At 42.9% G+C, this 17,401-nt stretch overlaps 1 protein-coding gene across 1 annotated transcript; it reads left to right on the top strand.

Moving 5' to 3' along the window:
* The first annotated feature begins 2,838 nt into the window (after nucleotides 1-2,838).
* On the top strand, nucleotides 2,839-17,128 carry smfn (small fragment nuclease). The gene is made up of 7 exons (XM_073478801.1): nucleotides 2,839-2,985; nucleotides 4,672-4,755; nucleotides 4,833-4,910; nucleotides 10,500-10,611; nucleotides 10,695-10,803; nucleotides 15,614-15,667; nucleotides 16,660-17,128. Exons 1-7 carry the CDS (start codon nucleotides 2,938-2,940, stop codon nucleotides 16,781-16,783), a joined length of 609 nt encoding a protein of 202 aa, XP_073334902.1. The 5' UTR covers nucleotides 2,839-2,937; the 3' UTR covers nucleotides 16,784-17,128.
* The last annotated feature ends 273 nt before the right edge of the window (nucleotides 17,129-17,401 follow it).

Raw genomic sequence — 17,401 nt, forward strand, 5'->3', positions numbered from 1 at the left:
GTTTAATGCTTTTTTGAAAAAGTGAACGATTTTTTCGCATATCTTCCGGACTAGTAGGAGGGGCAGGGACAACTGATTACGTATCGTTAGCTTGCTAAACCCTTACCTGCACTGATTAAATGTAGGTTAGAAAGGTGTGAAATGTAACTGTGAACTGTAGCTTATTACAGGCTAACAGACTATACCCAGCTTTCTTCGAGAAAAACTGGGTGACATAACTGGGTGACATCCTTTTTGGAAACCAGATTTCCAAAAAGGAAAAGACAGGACTGTACCATTTTATGCAGATACAGGGGGGTGGTCAATGTGGATGTTTACTTTTTGCCAAAAACAAGTTAAGATAAAGAGACTGTTAGTTTTATGACTATATTTTGAATCAAATATCATATTAATTATGGTGGGTTAATAATTTAATATTTTTTCTTCTACCTAATTTTTGGTGGCAACTGTCAGTCATGAGCACCCAAGCTGTGTCACTCTGTCACTGTCCACTCTCTATAGCTTTCTCCTCCTCCTCTCTTCTCATTCAGGCTCCCTTCTGATGGACCCTGGGCCCCTGGGAACACCGCTAGATCATTGCTGTTTTACTATCTCCTTATATCTGTATTTCTGTCCAATTTGATGCCTTCTCATTCTGATCTTTTCTGTTTTACTGCTAATTATCTTGTGTGGCCTGCCCTCTTTCAGGTCACCATGGTGGACAGGAGGTCGTGTGGCTCCGGCACCACTTGGCAATGTCTCGGCCTGCTCAGTCATCCTCCTGGTTCCATACATTTTACATAGATTATTATTTGTATCAGATATTCTGTCAATGCAAATTTTAAACTGTAATTTTGTTCTTCTGTTCTGTACATTTGACATCTATTGCATGTCTGTCCATCCTGGGAGAGGGATTCCTCCTCGGGCTCTTTCTGAAGTTTCGTCCATCTTCCCCCCTCTTTTTCTCAATATGGCAAGTTTTTCCTAACTCGAATCGAGGGTCTAAGGACAGTGGGTGCCACTGTACAGATTTGTAAAGCCCACTGAGCAATCATCTGAAAGCCAGTACACCCAATATCTGTCTCACCTAGTCTTTAAAAGGCTTGTTCACTCCGATGTCCAGAGACTGCAAAATCCCAGTCATCCCACCGGGAATGATGTCCACATCTGTTTTCAAAGCCTTCACCTGTTGGTGCACCGAGGTGTGTAAATGACCTCTGAATACATCTATCACCAACATCGCCTTTGTCTTTAAAAGGGCACCTGGCCATCCCAGACAGTTTTAATCCAGTTGATCATGCCCCTCTCCACCCCCCCCTCCATCCAAACCTTTATTGCACTCATACAGAGACAGTTTTCTTCTGAAGATGACCAGTGCTGTTTTGTGCCATCTGCACAAAATGACAGGACAGGACAGAGTGGACAAAGAACAGCTGATCTAGCCTTTCAGATTTCCAAATCAGCCCAAACACAGGAAGATACAAAAGAGCAAACCTCTGCCATACTCTTCTGTACCTTTGATGAAATGAATCAAATTTGGAATGTGACACTGTTCAGTTATTGTAAATAAGAAACACTTTTTTTTTTCATTATTATTTAATTTTCTCAATAGACATCTGATTCTTAAGATACTTTCATGTTAGTCATGTGTTTTTCATTTGCCCAGACTGAATCTAAGACCTGAGCAGATGTGGGCTGGTATTCTTTTGTTGTCACGTTTGTAACTCCAAACACTTCTGAAAGTATCCTGTTTCTGCAAAAATTCTTAACTTTAGGATTCAAATCATTTTAAAATTCATCAGGCTAAATTGTCATTATGGTTCCACACCATGTGAAGCTGTACCTGGACTTGGATGGAGTAAAACATGGTTCCTGTTCAGTCTGCTGCTGAAAATGTTGCATTCCTTACAATTGCACTGTTTTTTTTGTTTTTCTTGTCTTAATTTTTCAATTATTACATTTTTTAGATTTAATGTTTGAAAACTATTCCCTGTACATTAAAAGCAAACTTAACTGGAGTCGAATTACTTGTTTGTGTACACATACTTGGCCAATAAAGCTGATTCTAACATTATTCCTATCATGGATCAGGCACAATCCCTCCTCTCAATCAATCAATATTTATATCAATATTTATTTCTATAACGCCAATTCACAACAAAAGTCATCTCATGACACTTTCCAAATTGAGCAGGTCTAAACCATACTCCTTGATTAATTTATTTACAGACACAAGTCAAGGATGTGGCAAAAAGAGAAACAAAGGCAGGTTTTATTTTTCAATACAGCCAACAATTAAATATGCATCAAGTATAAGAATGGGCAGTGGGACAGTGTGGTAATCACTAGGCTGAGTCAATCATGTGTCAATCATGTGCTGGCAATGTTGGTAAGTACCCTGATGGAAGATGCACATGTGGAGAGGCAGAGGCAGTGATTCATGCTTTGACTGCATTAATCAACTATCACACAGAGAGAATCCTCATGCGAGCAGAACTGGCAGAAACTGGAGTCTGGGACCAGTCACTGAAATCAAATATCAGCAGGGAGCACTGTGAAACAACAACAGCTATTAAAATATCTCCATGGCACTGGGCAGTATGTAAGGATCTGAAAATAACTTCTGTTTATGACCTGTGGAAGGCAGCAACTCGCCTTGGCTGCGTCTAGTGTGCCGGCAACATAAAGGAAGAAGAAGAAGTGGTTCTCAGGATGCCGGTGTGTCTTCGTACCTCAGTAGCGGCTCTCGTGAACGTACCCTTGGAGTTACTTTGCAGGAGCCAACGGCTCGTCCAGCGGTCCAGCCAGGCAGCCTGTTATTCTCACCGCATTAGAGTACTGCCGAAAAAGGCAAAGTTTAGCCGTGAAATAATACCGTTTACCGCAGCAGGAACGTGTCCCGATATTACTTTCAGATTTGGTTCCATTTTTCACGGTCAGGTATCCAGAAAGGTCAGCATGTCGTCCCCTGCGATGTCCCAGAGAATGGTCTGGGTAGACCTGGAGGCAAGTTAAAGGGTTTTTGTTAACGTGAGCTAACGGTTCATCAAGTTACCCAGAGGTAGCTAAGCTAACATACTTTGGACGAAATGGTGGTGGATGATGGAAATGTGCGACTGACGGTATAACGTTAAATAACTGCCATATTTGTAAAATGTATACATGTATAAATGTATACGTCAAGTGTAAATCCTTGGGGACTGGGGACTGGAGCCAGCCAAGGTCACGCTTACATTCTCTGGCCACTTTAAGAGACGTGCAGAGTGCAGACTCATGAGCTAACCCACCCTGTAACTAGTATTGAAAGGGCAAACGGACATTGTGCCATTCTTACAAACTGTATGAAGCTGACGGTTTCTACATGAATCCACGGGCTGAGCTCGCTCAGCTGCACCGGGTTTGGTGTTCTCATAAACAGATGAACACAATGATGCCTGGCGAGGACAACGCAAGAGCAGAGCCAGCACCGCAGACAGGCCGCCAAATTTGTCAAATTAGCTTGTAAATACACCCAGATTAAAATTCATAGGATACTACTGCAATAATATGTGAAGAGGGCAGCAGAATGCTGACACATGTTACATCAGCTGTTCACTCTGCAGTGAACAGTCTAAATGTCACATTATGTGACACTAGTGTGTGACAGCGGTTGGTAGAAACTGCATAACAGGTGACTACTGTCTGGCATCTTGTGACTGTTTTCCATTGGCGTGATGGCACATGAACAATGACAGGTTGCAATCAGTGTGTGTGATGAACAGGCACTAAGCTAAGACTATGCACTTTCTTTATACATTGTTTCATATCAGTTCATGTCAAATTCTGTGAAACTGACAACACAATGCAGTTAATAAATACATAATTCCTGCACTTTGCCTTTTGAAGGGTACTTCATATTCTTCAGTTAGATATAGTGATGTATCATTGATGACTACCTAGTAATGTATTGATTGCTGTAGAATTTCTGGAGTCATAGTTATCGTGAACAGGATCATGAGTTACCCTGTGATTCCCACCCTTATTGTGTTATTTTAGAGGCAAAATATTTTGCCTGGCTTTAACGTATTAAAAATAAAAGTATCGGCCACAACAGCGCAAAACAAATTTAAACCTGAACTCATGTCAGACTTCTCTGTTTTCTAGAGAAGTGAAACTGTTTCTCCAGATTTATTTGTAGTAAGAGCTTTTAAAATACAAACGCTTATGATTAATCTGTTTGTTTTGCTCAGATTTTGTGTGATTTGAAGTTGTATAGTTGGATTTATGAAGGATAAGCACTAACCAAATGTTTTCTGGTTTGAAATTAAACCCTGACGGAAAGCTGACGTTGATTCGATTCCTCCATTTTAGGATTTTGCCTCTAAAATATTAAATAAAAATAAAATCTGTCTAAGTCTTTTCAGAGGTGGTCTGGGCTGCATGTGACCACATTCTTTTAGAACTGTGTCCTTACATGTGTCCCAGGACACATTGAAGGGCCACCACTAAACTGACGTCCTCCGCCAAACAAGAAGCAACACTGGCAGGCATAATGGATTACACTCTGTCTACTTTCCATGTCGATGACTGTGATACAAACTACTTTTTTTTTATTGATGGTGAACATGTCAAATTTTACAAAAGCAGTAAACCGTAATCAATATTGGTTACTGATGGATGCTAATAACAGGTGCCTAAATCTCTGTTTTTTAGATGACAGGTCTGGACATTGAGAAGGATCAGATCATCGAAATGGCGTGCATTATCACAGACTCTGACCTGAATGTTTTGGCTGAGGTAATATCAACACTCTTGGACTGCCTTTTGTCTGTCATCTGTCTTGTAAATTAAACTCATTTGTTCTTGGTCCACAGGGCCCCAACTTGATAATTAACCAGCCAGATGAGCTGCTGGAAGGGATGTCAGAGTGGTGTAAAGAACACCATGGAAAGGTAAGTAGTCTAAGTAGAACAGGTAGAAAAACACATGGGGCTGAAAAATTTTGCACAGTTCTCTATGAGTTGCAAATCAACCATCCTGCAATTCTGGCCACACCCCAGTCAATGATGATGATGAAGTATTCTGCCAGGGACAACTGATGGGAAACACTTACTATGACTGCAAAGAGCAGTGCAACAGTCCATTTTGTTTTGCAGAGCTAATACATAGTCCCCCAGTGTTACCCCTAGGAAGGAGTTGTATCAGCAGAGGTGTCACACACACACTAATCATATTTTTCCCAGGATGGGGGGGGGTCATACCCCCCGGGGACTTAAGCCTATGTGATTTGACAGATCAGCTATTATTTTATGTGTGACGCCTATCGCCCACTATATGATTATTTACATCCGCTGGGTGTGGCGAGCTAGCTGTCAATTATTCTTAAATGAATCATTCTTAACTAGAATGACTTGCATCATTAGTGTTGTATTATCAAACAGTGTTAATCTACGTGACTATAACAATAATTTCAGTGATAAGATAACTTCCATTTATGGCAATCATTAATCATTAATATCACTGAGGGAATCTGTCAACTATCTTTAAATGACAGCTGTCGTGTTACGGTGCCCCTTGCAGGCAGTAGGCCGGTTTATTTTTTTACAGTTTATTCACATATTCCCAACACATGACTGCATTGGCTGTAACGTAACAGTGTGATGTACAGTGGCTTGCAAAAGTATTCATACCCCTTGAACTTTTCCACATTTTGTCACATTACAACCACAAACGTAAATGTATTTTATTGGGATTTTATGTGATAGACCAACACAAAGTGGTGCATAATTGTGGAGTAGAAGGAAAATGATACATGGTTTTCAAATTTTTTTACAAATAAAAAACTGAAAAGTGTGGCATGCAAAAGTATTCAGCCCCCTTTACTCTGATACATCTAAATACAATCCAGTGCAACCAATTGCCTTCAGAAGTCACCTAATAAGTAAATGGAGTCTACCTGTGTGTAATCTAATCTCAATATAAATACAGCTGTTCTGTGAAGGCCTCAGAGGTTTGTTAGAGAACATTAGTGAACAAACAGCATCATGAAGCCCAAGGAACACACCAGACAGGTCAGGGATAAAGTTGTGGAGAAGTTTAAAGCAGGGTTAGGTTGTGAAAAAATATCCCAAGCTTTGAACATTTCACGGAGCACTGTTCAATCCATCATCCGAAAATGGAAAGAGTATGGCACAACTGCAAACCTACCAAGACATGGCTGTCCACCTAAACTGACAGGCTGGGCAAGGAAAGCATTGATCAGAGAAGCAGCCAAGAGGCCCATGGTAACTCTGGAGGAGCTGCAGAGATCCACAGCTCAGGTGGGAGAATCTGTCCACGGGACAACTAATAGTCGTGCACTCCACAAATCGGGTCTTTATGGAAGAGTGGCAAGAAGAAAGCCATTGTTGAAACAAAGCCATAAGAAGTCCCGTTTGCAGTTTGCCATAAACCATGTGGGGACACAGCAAACATGTGGAGGAAGGTGCTCTGGTCAGATGAGACCAAAATTGAAGTTTTTGGCCTAAATGCAAAATGTGTGGCGGAAAACTAACACTGCACATCACCCTGAACACACCATCCCCACCGTGAAACATGGTGGTGGCAGCATCATGCTGTGGGGATGCTTTTCTTCAGCAGGGACAGGGAAGCTGGTCAGAGTTGATGGGAAGATGCATGGAGCCAAATACAAGGCAATCTTGGAAGAAAACCTGTTAGAGTCTGCAAAAGACTTGAGACATGGGCGGAGGTTCACCTTCCAGCAGGACAACAACCCTAAACATACAGCCAGAGCTACAATGGAATAGTTTAGATCAAAGCATATTCATGTGTTAGAATGGCCCAGTCAAAGTCCAGACCTAAATCCAATTGAGAATCTCTGGCAAGACTTGAAAATTGCTGTTTACAGATGCTCTCCATCCAATCTGACCAAGATTGACCTATAGTGCAAGGAAGAATGGGCAAAAATTTCAGTCTCTAGATGTGCAAAGCTGGTAGAGACATACCCCAAAAGACCTGCAGCTGTCATTGCAGCAAAAGGTGGTTCTACAAAGTATTGACTTAGGGGGACTGAATACTTTTGCACGCCACACTTTTCTGTTTTTTATTTGTAAAAAAATTTGAAAACCATGTATTATTTTCCTTCCACTTCACAATTATGCGCCACTTTGTGTTGGTCTATCACATAAAATCCCAATAAAATACATTTACGTTTGTGATTGTAACGTGACAAAATGTGGAAAAGTTCAAGGGGTATGAATACTTTTGCAAGCCACTGTAACTGTTAAGTTTTTTTTCCCTTCTGAGAGAATGATGATCCTGATCTGTGTTCAGCTTTGCTTTTGTCAGCGGTAACATCTACCTAATGCTTGTTGTTATAATCGTGCTGAAATATTCAGGTAAGCGCAAAGTTCCTCGTTTATATGCTTAATGGTTTACTCATGTGTGTGAATTGGTCCGGATATGAAGCGGCAGCAGCAAGAAAAAAATACAACTTTAGTTTCTAGAGTTACAGTATATGACAGAGTCCTCTCTGTTTCTAAGCTTTACTGACAAGTGTGTGAAAGCGCAAAATGATGTAACGTTAGTTGCTGAAGATAGTTGCTATAAGAGGGCGTCCTCTAATCGAAGGTGTGTAGATTGTCCTGTAGCTATATGAAGCGTCCGTAACAAGCCTGTAATAAAACGCAGCCCTCTCCACTCCGCTCATCTCTTCCCCTCTCCTCCTTCTCCTCTCGTGAAAAAAATTTAAATTCATAAACAGCGGTCAAATTTCAGCAGCGGATGTGCACTGCTGGATGCATAAAGGGGAATCACTGGTCCCCACAAGGGAAGCTGAAAGAACGGACGACACAGGATTGTTCATTTTGCAGTGTGTTGCTTTTTCCCTATCCTTGAAACAACCACAGCATCTTATAGTTTCCATTTTGCATACCTGCAAACTGGTCACCATTTGGTGACAATTGGTGAGAGAGGTGTCAACCTTGAGGATTGTGTTTATCAAAATCTGAGGTAGGAGTTTATTTGTGCAGTGAATATTAATGTGTAGTGTTACTCTTATAATGTTTGGATATTTGGAGGCTACAGTGTGCTCAGGCTAATGTGAATTATGCAAGAATGTTTGTCCATCCCATTTAAGAGTTTGCCTTCCTGAACGCTGCTAACCCCTGCCTAAACACAGTGCGTTCAAGATCAGGGCTGTCACACAGTCAGAAACACAGCCTCTGATTGGTCGTCATCATGGACCGTTAACAGTGAAACGTGGCTAGTAACTCAAAGCTTCTGAAAGGGATACAATCACACAAGATCCCTTGTTGTAAGATCACTTCAATAAATGTCCAGTATGTCAGATATTTCTCCCCAACCCTGTTCAGCTACACACAGCAGAGATGCTGAGAAAAGTTTTTTAAAAAGCACATTCATCCTTGGACAGGATGGCGGTAAATGATCTGGAATTATACTGTGTGTTCAACCTCACTAACAATTTATTAATCAATAGAAATGACTTGCAGTTCGGTCTGGATGCAGGCCAAAGTCTGGACTTTGATAAGCCCTGCAATAAAGAATCTCTGAAACTTCTCTGACACAGTTGGAATGAATTCCCTTTGTACCAGTCGCTTCTCTTTTTTTCCCGCACACAGGATAAGTGTCTGGAAGTGCAGCTGCAGGCTTAGTGTAAACTAGCTGTCCACTTAGTTTTTCAAGTGTTTATCTTGTTCACTGACTTTGCTAGAATACACACAACAGGTGAGGGGCGGAACTTTTTCTGTGCAGTCTTTTTTACTTTCTCTCTCTGTCCTGTTCTTTCGCTCTTTCAGCAGGGTAAAGGAAAACTCACATCATCATATTTATTGATAATTATCAAAGGCAAGCTCCATGTAAACAGATGGGGCAGGCAGGAGCCATGCTGCACCAGCAGCCTGTTGGCTTTGTATGCAGTGTTAGTGAAGGTCAAGAAAATTGCAGCATTGAAGGAGGTCAGGGAGCATCAGTGGCAGCGCTACCTTGAGGGACAGACGATGGCAGATTTTAGGTGGAGAGTGCTGCATGAGCTCCCTCTTCCTAAAAGGTGTGGGGATCTGCAGTTGAGGGTGTTACATGGGGCCCTGGCAACAAATATGTTTCTGTCTAAAGTGGATCATAAAGGGGGGGAGGGCCGTGTGTTCTTTAATGTGCCTGATTCTGTACACTATGTGTTTGTTGAATGTCATCGTTGGATGTCTTTGCTCTCTGGGGGAAGATGAGGGTGGGATGCTTTGAGGGGCTTTACATACTGGGTTGGGGGGGGATGTGATGTGATGTGCAGTGTGTTGTATAGCGCTGTAATACGTACTGAGTAGACCTGTTGTAATAAAGGAGGTTAAAAAGTCTCTCTCTCTCTCTCCCCAGTATGTATCAAGTAGGTAGTTGTAATTTTTGATTTTGGACATGAGCAGCTTAGTTGTTTCCCCCTGCCCTGCTTCCAGGTCAGATGCTATACTAATTGTCTGGCTCCAATTTAATATGTAAATGTTCCCTGTGTAGTTTTTGACCTCTTGTATCACTATGGATCTGTTTGTCTATGAGTGACCCCTAGATTCCACCGGGGACTGTCATGGCCACGTTGCGGTTGCCGGAGCGGCCATTCTTGTCAATGCTCATGTTTCCACCAGGTCTCAGCAGCGTCCCAGAAGCGGCTCTCTGCTCTGGTCCGCGGAGAATACGCGGCGAGTATATTTTTAACGGAGACGGACTGCAGTCCCGTCAAGCTGAACATAGAAGATCGTGCCAAGCAGGCAGTCACACACAGGAACAGCATAGTGCATCCGGTCAATTTTCAAGATAAAAACCCCTGTTCTGTTTGGCGATCATGTTACACTTCACTACATTGAACATTTAAGTACATTTACATTTAAGTATGTAGCCTACTCACCCATGGTAGAAGCACAAAAATCAAGGAGAATGTGACGAAATTAGCAAAATCTCAGGAGGTCTACTGTATCAGCTGGCAGCACGCACTGCTTCTAATGCTCTTGGTGAGATATGCTGTCACGTTGAGAATGGAGCAAAAAAGCGTTGCACATGTAACGTCATAGACATGCGCCCGATGGAAATCAGGGGTGATATCCTGTTTTCTGTATGTCATGCATAGGCACAAAAAAGTCCATGCATGCAGATGTAATACACATTCCTACAAATGGTTTCACACTAATCTACTTATCTACAGGTGGAGGTAAAGTGCCAAGCTATACTGTAGTCTGCCAGCAAAGGCAGAGAGGGACAATACTTGTATGTATGTATGTATGTAAATAATGCCAGATTTAAAATATACATTCAAGTCAGCCTTCCAATGTTATGAGGAAGGAAATGTATTAAATATTTGTTAGCCTTCAAGGATGCACACAGTCTATTTTATTGTGTAACACTTACTCACTTTTACAAGAGGATCTTTGACATACTGCACAGACATTAAAGTGTTATTGATCTTAGGTCTTCGCTTGGCAAATTCAAGTGTCAATTCAAAGAGTTTAGAGATATATTTAGCCAGTGTCATTTTGTCTCAGTCAGGACTGACCCAGGCTGTACGGGACAGTAAAATAACCCTGGAACAAGCGGAGTATGAGTTCCTGTCCTTCGTCAGACAGCACACCCCACCTGGACAGTGTCCCCTTGCTGGTGAGTTAATTTTTAGGCCCAGTAGCAGAACTGTGATAAAACAATGGATCTCTATTCATGTGCTTTGATTCCTCTTTCTACAGGTAACTCTGTGCATGCGGACAAGAGATTTCTGGACAAGTTCATGCCACAGTTTATGTACCATCTTCACTACAGAATCATTGATGTCAGCACCATCAAGGAGCTTTGCAGGCTAGTGTTGGTATTACTGTGGAGTGTCTGAGACTTTGTGTGCTGTTGTGCAAAGTTGTGGAAACTTTCTCAGCCTTGACATTCTGTGTAATGAGGCCTTTTTCTGCAAGGCCTGTGTTTTCTTAGGATGAAATCAGTATCAGAAAATGTTCAAATTTCCACGTCTCTTGCATTTCCTCTGTACACTGGAGGTAGAGCCATGATAGAATATAGAATAGAATAGAATAGATATACTTTATTGATCCCAAGCTGGGAAATTAAGGTGTAGCAGCAGCATTACACACAGAGACGAATGACAACACAGTGAAATAAAAAGAACAACCTAGACATATTAACATAGCAGTATAAAATGTAATATAAAAAATGTATATATACAAAAAATATGTATAAAAATGTATAAATGAGCAGTGTTGATGTATACACAAGCAGTATTAATTTTAGTGCAAAATAAAATATAAGGTGCAGTGAACAGATGAGGTGCAGAACAGTGTAAAAACATATAAATTGCGTAGAACTGTATGTTATGACCAGAGTTTTAGCTGTTATTATACAGTGTGATAGCATGTGGCAGGAAAGATTTCCTGTATCTGTCCCTTCGACAGCGGAGCTGAAGCAGCCTGTGAGAGAAGGTACTCCGCTCTCTGTCTACTGTGTGATGGAGAGGGTGCTGATCATTGTCCATGATGGAGAAAAGTTTCTTCAGCGTTCTCCTCTCCACCACGGTCTCAAAAGAGTCCAACCTGAGACCAAGTATGGAGCCAGCCTTCTTGATGATTTTATCAAGTCTGTTAGTGTCACTGGCTCTGATGCTGCTGCCCCAACACACAGCAGCAAAGAAAATTGCTCTGGCAACAAGACTGGTAGAAGATCTCCAACATCTTGCTGCACACGTTGAAGGCTCTCAGCTTCCTCAGGAAATAGAGTCTGCTCATCCCCTTCTTGTACACAGCCTCAGTATTAGTTTTCCAGTCCAGTCTGTTGTCAATCACCACTCCCAGGTACTTGTAGTCATCCACCTCTTCCACCGCCTCCCCCCTGATCCGTAGTGGCTGTTAAGGCATCTTCTTCCTCCTGAAGTCAATCACCATCTCTCTGGTCTTGTTGAAATTCAGCCTCAGGTGATTCTGTTCGGACCACTCAACAAAGTTGTCTACCAGTGTCCTGTACTCCCCCTCCTCTCCCTCTCTTACACACCTGACAACAGCTGAGTCATCAGAAAACTTCTGCAGATAACACGACTCAGAGTTGAACTGAAAGTCAGTGGTGTATAAGGTGAAGAGGAAGGGAGAAAGCACAGTTCCCTGTGGAGCTCCTGTATCACTGACCACCACATCAGACAGGACACTGCCCAGACGGACAAACTGTGGCCAGCCTGCCAAGTAGTCAGTAATCCAGGAGATCCATGTGTCATCAACACCCATCACCTGCAGCTTCTCACCCAGTAGCAGAGGTTGAATGGTGTTGAAAGCACTGGAGAAATCAAAGAATGTGATCCTCACAGTGCCTCCTCCACCATCCAGATGCATATGGGCTCGTTGCAGCAGGTAGATGACAGCATCATCGACTCCTAAATGGGGCTGATAGGCAAATTGCAAAGGGTCCAGAAACGTCCTCACCTGTGGCCTCAGCTGAGCTAAGACCAGTCTCTCCAGTACCTTCATCACATGAGATGTGAGGGCGACTGGTCTGTAGTCTGCCGGGTCGGATGGTCTCGACTTCTTGGGGACTGGAACCAAGCAGGATGTCTTCCACAGCATTGGGACTTTCTCCAGACTCAGGCTCAGGTTTTACAGATGTCCCAGTACAGGAGACAGCTGGCTGGCACAGGTCTTCAGGATCCTGGGTATAATGCCATCAGGGCCTGCAGCCTTTCGCTGGTGTAGTCTTTCCAGCTGCCTCTTTACCTGGCCTGTAGTCACCGTTGGGTGGGGGTTGGTGCAGATGTCTTCAGTGGAGGTGGAGGAGGAGGATGTGGGGGACAAGGAGGGGGGGGCAGATGGAGAGGTGCTGTACAGGAGAAAGCTGGGGGGTGGGACGAGCCATTTGGGACAGTGTGGGTGTGTGGGGGGCAGGGGGTGTCGGAGGGGTGGCAGGAGGTGAGCTAAACCTGTTAAAAAAACTGGTTCAACTGGTTTGCTCTATCCAGGCTCCCTGATGTCTGTCTGTCTTTCCCCTTCATCCCCGTGATGTGCTTCATTCCTGTCTAGGGCTAAACGATTTTAGAAAAAGATCTAATTGCGATTTTTCTGGCAGATATTGCGATTTCGATTTGATTCACGATTTCCTTCAAATCAAGCTTCAGTGCAATATTCCCAATGTACAGTAACATTAAAACATTAAATGCTATTACTCTAATGCAAGGATGAAAACTAAAGTTAAAAATTGCTTCCAAATGTATTTATTAACAAGAAGCATGCACGGCTGATGGCTGCAGTTACCCTAACGGCCGCAACGGCCGTCGTGTCACTATTGAGTCTTATTTCTTGATCCTGCCCCAAGTTCCCAAGTTGGCAAAAGATGCTGTAATTGTAGTCTGTTTGCTACAGTGGGCCTGAGTATCATTTTCACCGGACTTTTCACCAGACCTTTTCGTTCTGCACTCGTCATGCAAATGCCTGTGGTGATTTTTCAAGTGCCGGTATAAATTGGTTGTGTTTCCGCTGGATGTTGCAACTTTAGCGCGACAGGTTTTGCACAGTACCTGGTGCACGTCTGCAGGCTCAAACCCGAAATACTCCCAAATGACCAACGTGCTGTTTTTCTTGGGGATTAAATCACCTAACTCCGCTTCTGGTCCAGCTGGAGCCATTTCAGAACATGTTAAGGAGCACGTTAATACTGATTGGTTAGTGTGACCTGTCCACGAGAAGCATGCCGCTTCTGATCGGTGAGCTTGGCAGGATGGTAAAGAGACGGCATGTATGTGTAAAATAGTTGACACAACAGATCCTGGGTCAGTCAGGAGCGCTGCAAAAACCGCAGCTTTGGCGATCACATGATCGCGTTGTCTGAAATCGCAATTTCGATCAGAAAACGATAAATCGTTCAGCCTTATTCCTGTCCACACATCCCTCACACTGTTCTGTTGGAGTTTGGCCTCCAGCTTTCTCCTGTAGTTGTCCTTGCACGTCCTCAGCATCTCTCGGAGTTCATGCTGCAGTCTCCTCTGCTCCTCTCTGTCTCCAGACATGAAAGCCCTCTTCTTCTTGTTAAGAAGTGCCATCAGGTCACTGTTAATCCAGGGCTTGTTGTTGGAGAAGCAGTGCACAGTGCGGGCTGGTATGGTGGTGTCCTCACAGAATCTGATGTAATCTGTGATGCAGTCAGTCATCTTGTCAATGTCTTCCCCATGTGGCTCACAGAGTACATCCCAGTCTGTTGACCCGAAGCAGTCCTGCAGTGTCTCAGCGGCCTGCTGTGTCCACCTCCTCACCATCCTGGTGTGCACGGGCTGCCATCTAACAAGAGGGACATACCTGGGAGTCATCATGACCAAGTTGTGGTCTGATCTGCCAAGGGGGGGAAGGGCTGTGGCGTCATATGCATCCATGGCATTAGCATAGAGGAGGTCCAGTGTTTTATTGCCTCTGGTGGGGCATTCAACATATTGGTGATAGTTATTTAAAGTTTTGTCCAGTGAGGCATGATTAAAATCACCTGTAATCACCATGAATGCATCCGCGTGTTCAGTCTGTAGTTTAGCAGCGGCGGAGCTGATGACGTCACAGGCCACCGCTGCATCAGCTGACGGAGGGATGTAAACGGCCATAACAATGATCGACATGAATTCCCTCGGTAAATAATATGGACGCATTCCCACAGCCAGCAGTTCAATGTCCGGGGTACCGAGCCGTTGCTTCACAGTGACATGTCCGGGATTGCACCACCTCTCACTCACATACAGTACAATCCCGCACCCTTCTTCTTCCCACTCTTTGAACAGTCTCTGTCTCCTCGTACCAAACCGTAGCCTGGAACCTCAACGCTGTTGTCCGGGATGTGCGAGTGCAGCCAAGTTTCACTGAAGCAAAATATGCTGCACTCACGGTATTCCCTCTGGGTCTTCACCAGCGCTGCGAGTTCGTCCGTCTTATTCCCCAAAGACCTCACGTTTATAATGGCTGGGACCGCTGGCTTATGTCTTCTCCTTTTCCTCTTCCGTAAAGCTCCAGACCTGCAACCCCGGCATCTCCTCTTTAACTCCCCTGGGACCACAGGTCTGTCTCCGGGCAGCAGCACAGGCTCACACAGCGCAATCAGCTGTTCGCGCGTGTAAACAATGCCCCCACTATTATCGGCAAAGTTCTCTGTTACAAAGAGTAGAAAAAGTAACAGAAGAACGCGGAGAAGGGCAGCAAAACTTAGTCTAGCCATTGTCACAACTTTTATGAACGGGTTGTGATTGATCCGAAAGACAAACGAAAAGAATTAACCAACAAATAAACAAAAGTTTAAAAAACACGACGGGAGCTGCGGCTACAGGCTGCCACCTTGAGCGGCGCCAGAGTTGATGATTCAATATGGATATGGAAAACCAATATGGATATGGAAAACCCCTAAACACAACATATTGTTTTTTTTTCCTTCTCTCGTGAGCTTGCCGTATACACACCTTCCTTGCTCATCTCATGAAAGCCTTGTTAATAATACAAGCCCCACTAATGATCCATTCTTCCAGTTTGTATTTCAAAGGCCCTATTTTAATATTGCATTGCTGAGAAGGTTTTGTAACTCAGTGCTTAAAGTAATTCTACTTAGCAGAGCAATTCAGAAAAAAAATCAAAGATATTCTCAATTTCTACACTTTCAGACGGTGGTTTCCAGGAGAATACAAGATGGCGCCTCATAAGAAAGCAACCCACAGGTAAAAGAGAAAAAAAAAACTAGACCAAGTGAGCCATTGAGCAAGAGAGAGACAGTGGCTGTGCTCAGAGCAGAGGGAAAAGTTAGCAGTGAAATTGTCTAGTGGCAGTTAATGTACAGTGCAGGTTACAGTTCCTTCATTTTCGACCACGCTGTACCAGCGGAGGTCATGCCAATAAACCCAGCGATGGTAATACTGGCAGCCCTCGGGGACGAGAAATGAAGCTTTGCTTTATATACATTGCATTCACCACTGCAGGTTGACTTACAACTTTAGCATTTCGTGAGCAGCTTTCTCAATGAGGAGATCAGGGTGGTGCTGTTGCAAGTGGCTTTGTATGTTCCTGGTGTTGCCAATGTACTTTTACCAGACATTTCTTGCATATTGCATAGTTGTTGTCGATTTTGTTTGTTTGTCCTATCGAACGTGGCTGGGGCATGTCTTAACGTAACTTTCTTTACATTGCTGTCCACCATTATCTCACTGTAAACCTCCTCTTCTTCGGCCAATCATGAAGATGAAAACAGTTTATCTAGATTATCTAAACCAATTTAGTTGGAGATCAAACTGAAAGTGAGCGCAGCAAAAATGTTGCTTATAATCCCTCATTGTACAGGAGAAGTTCTCAGCTAGAGAAAGGTATGGGGGTCAAAGTTAAGGCAACAAGTGGGTCTGTAACCCGATGCTTACATTTGTGAAATACTTTTTCAGATTTGTTTTCACTTCAAAATAAGTAATAACTGGGTCGTTGTTTAAAACCTGCTGGTCACCGGCTCTCATCTGATTTTTCTGTCATATTGACATGCTCTCTGAGCTTAGTAAATACCTTGGTAAGTACACTATTGACGTAACCAAAAGAACTGATGCCAAAAGCTGTGAAAATTAAATCCGAGTTGAAATAATTCCAGATTTTGAAGATTGGTCTGTGCTCAAGTTCAAAGGAATATGCATAGTACAGGAAATATGATTAAAATTCTGGTTTTCTCTTTCAGAGCCTTGGACGACATCTGGGAGAGCATTAAAGAGCTGCAGTACTACAGAGCCACTGTCTTCAAATCCTCAACAGACAAGAAGAAGAGCAAGATTGTAGAGAATGGAGGCAGCAACAATAGTTAGCACACCAGTGACACTATGCAGCCTTCAGTGTTTTGGTGCCACATTTCCTGAAGAAAGCCGTTTCATCATTCAATGTGATTATTTTCACTGATTTTAGTTTGTGTTCATATTTAGCTGGCCAATGATCCTTTATTTTAGTATTGTTCAAAAGTTAAAAGTAGAGGTTTCATCAAAAGGAGCAACACTGGTGTTACAGTTTATTCAAGTGTAAAACAGGAACATTTAAAAATGATCTTTGGTCCTTTGCAGTTTTGTATTTATTTAGACATCTTAGTCTGGGATTGACTGTCATTTTCCCCTGTTTTTAAAATGAAGCCAAATAAATTATGGTGTCTGAGGAAATGATCCAGTCCACCTGTATCACCTTTATGAACCAAATATCTCACATACTATAGTTTAAAGTAGGAGGGCTGGATGATATGGCCAAAAATAATATCACAATATTTTGAAGTCTTCAATCTTTTAGAAATCAGGTTTGAATACACTTCAACTAGTCTTCTTGCAATATATGCTTTATGAAATATTGATGAATACATAATACACGTGCTGGCAAGCGCATGAAACGACTAAATGCTATCTCAGTGTTAAGTTTACCAGTCGGGTGTTATAATATTGCTG

The sequence above is a fragment of the Pagrus major genome, chromosome 13, assembly GCF_040436345.1.
Source record: "Pagrus major chromosome 13, Pma_NU_1.0".
Classification (NCBI taxonomy): Eukaryota; Metazoa; Chordata; class Actinopteri; order Spariformes; family Sparidae; genus Pagrus; species Pagrus major.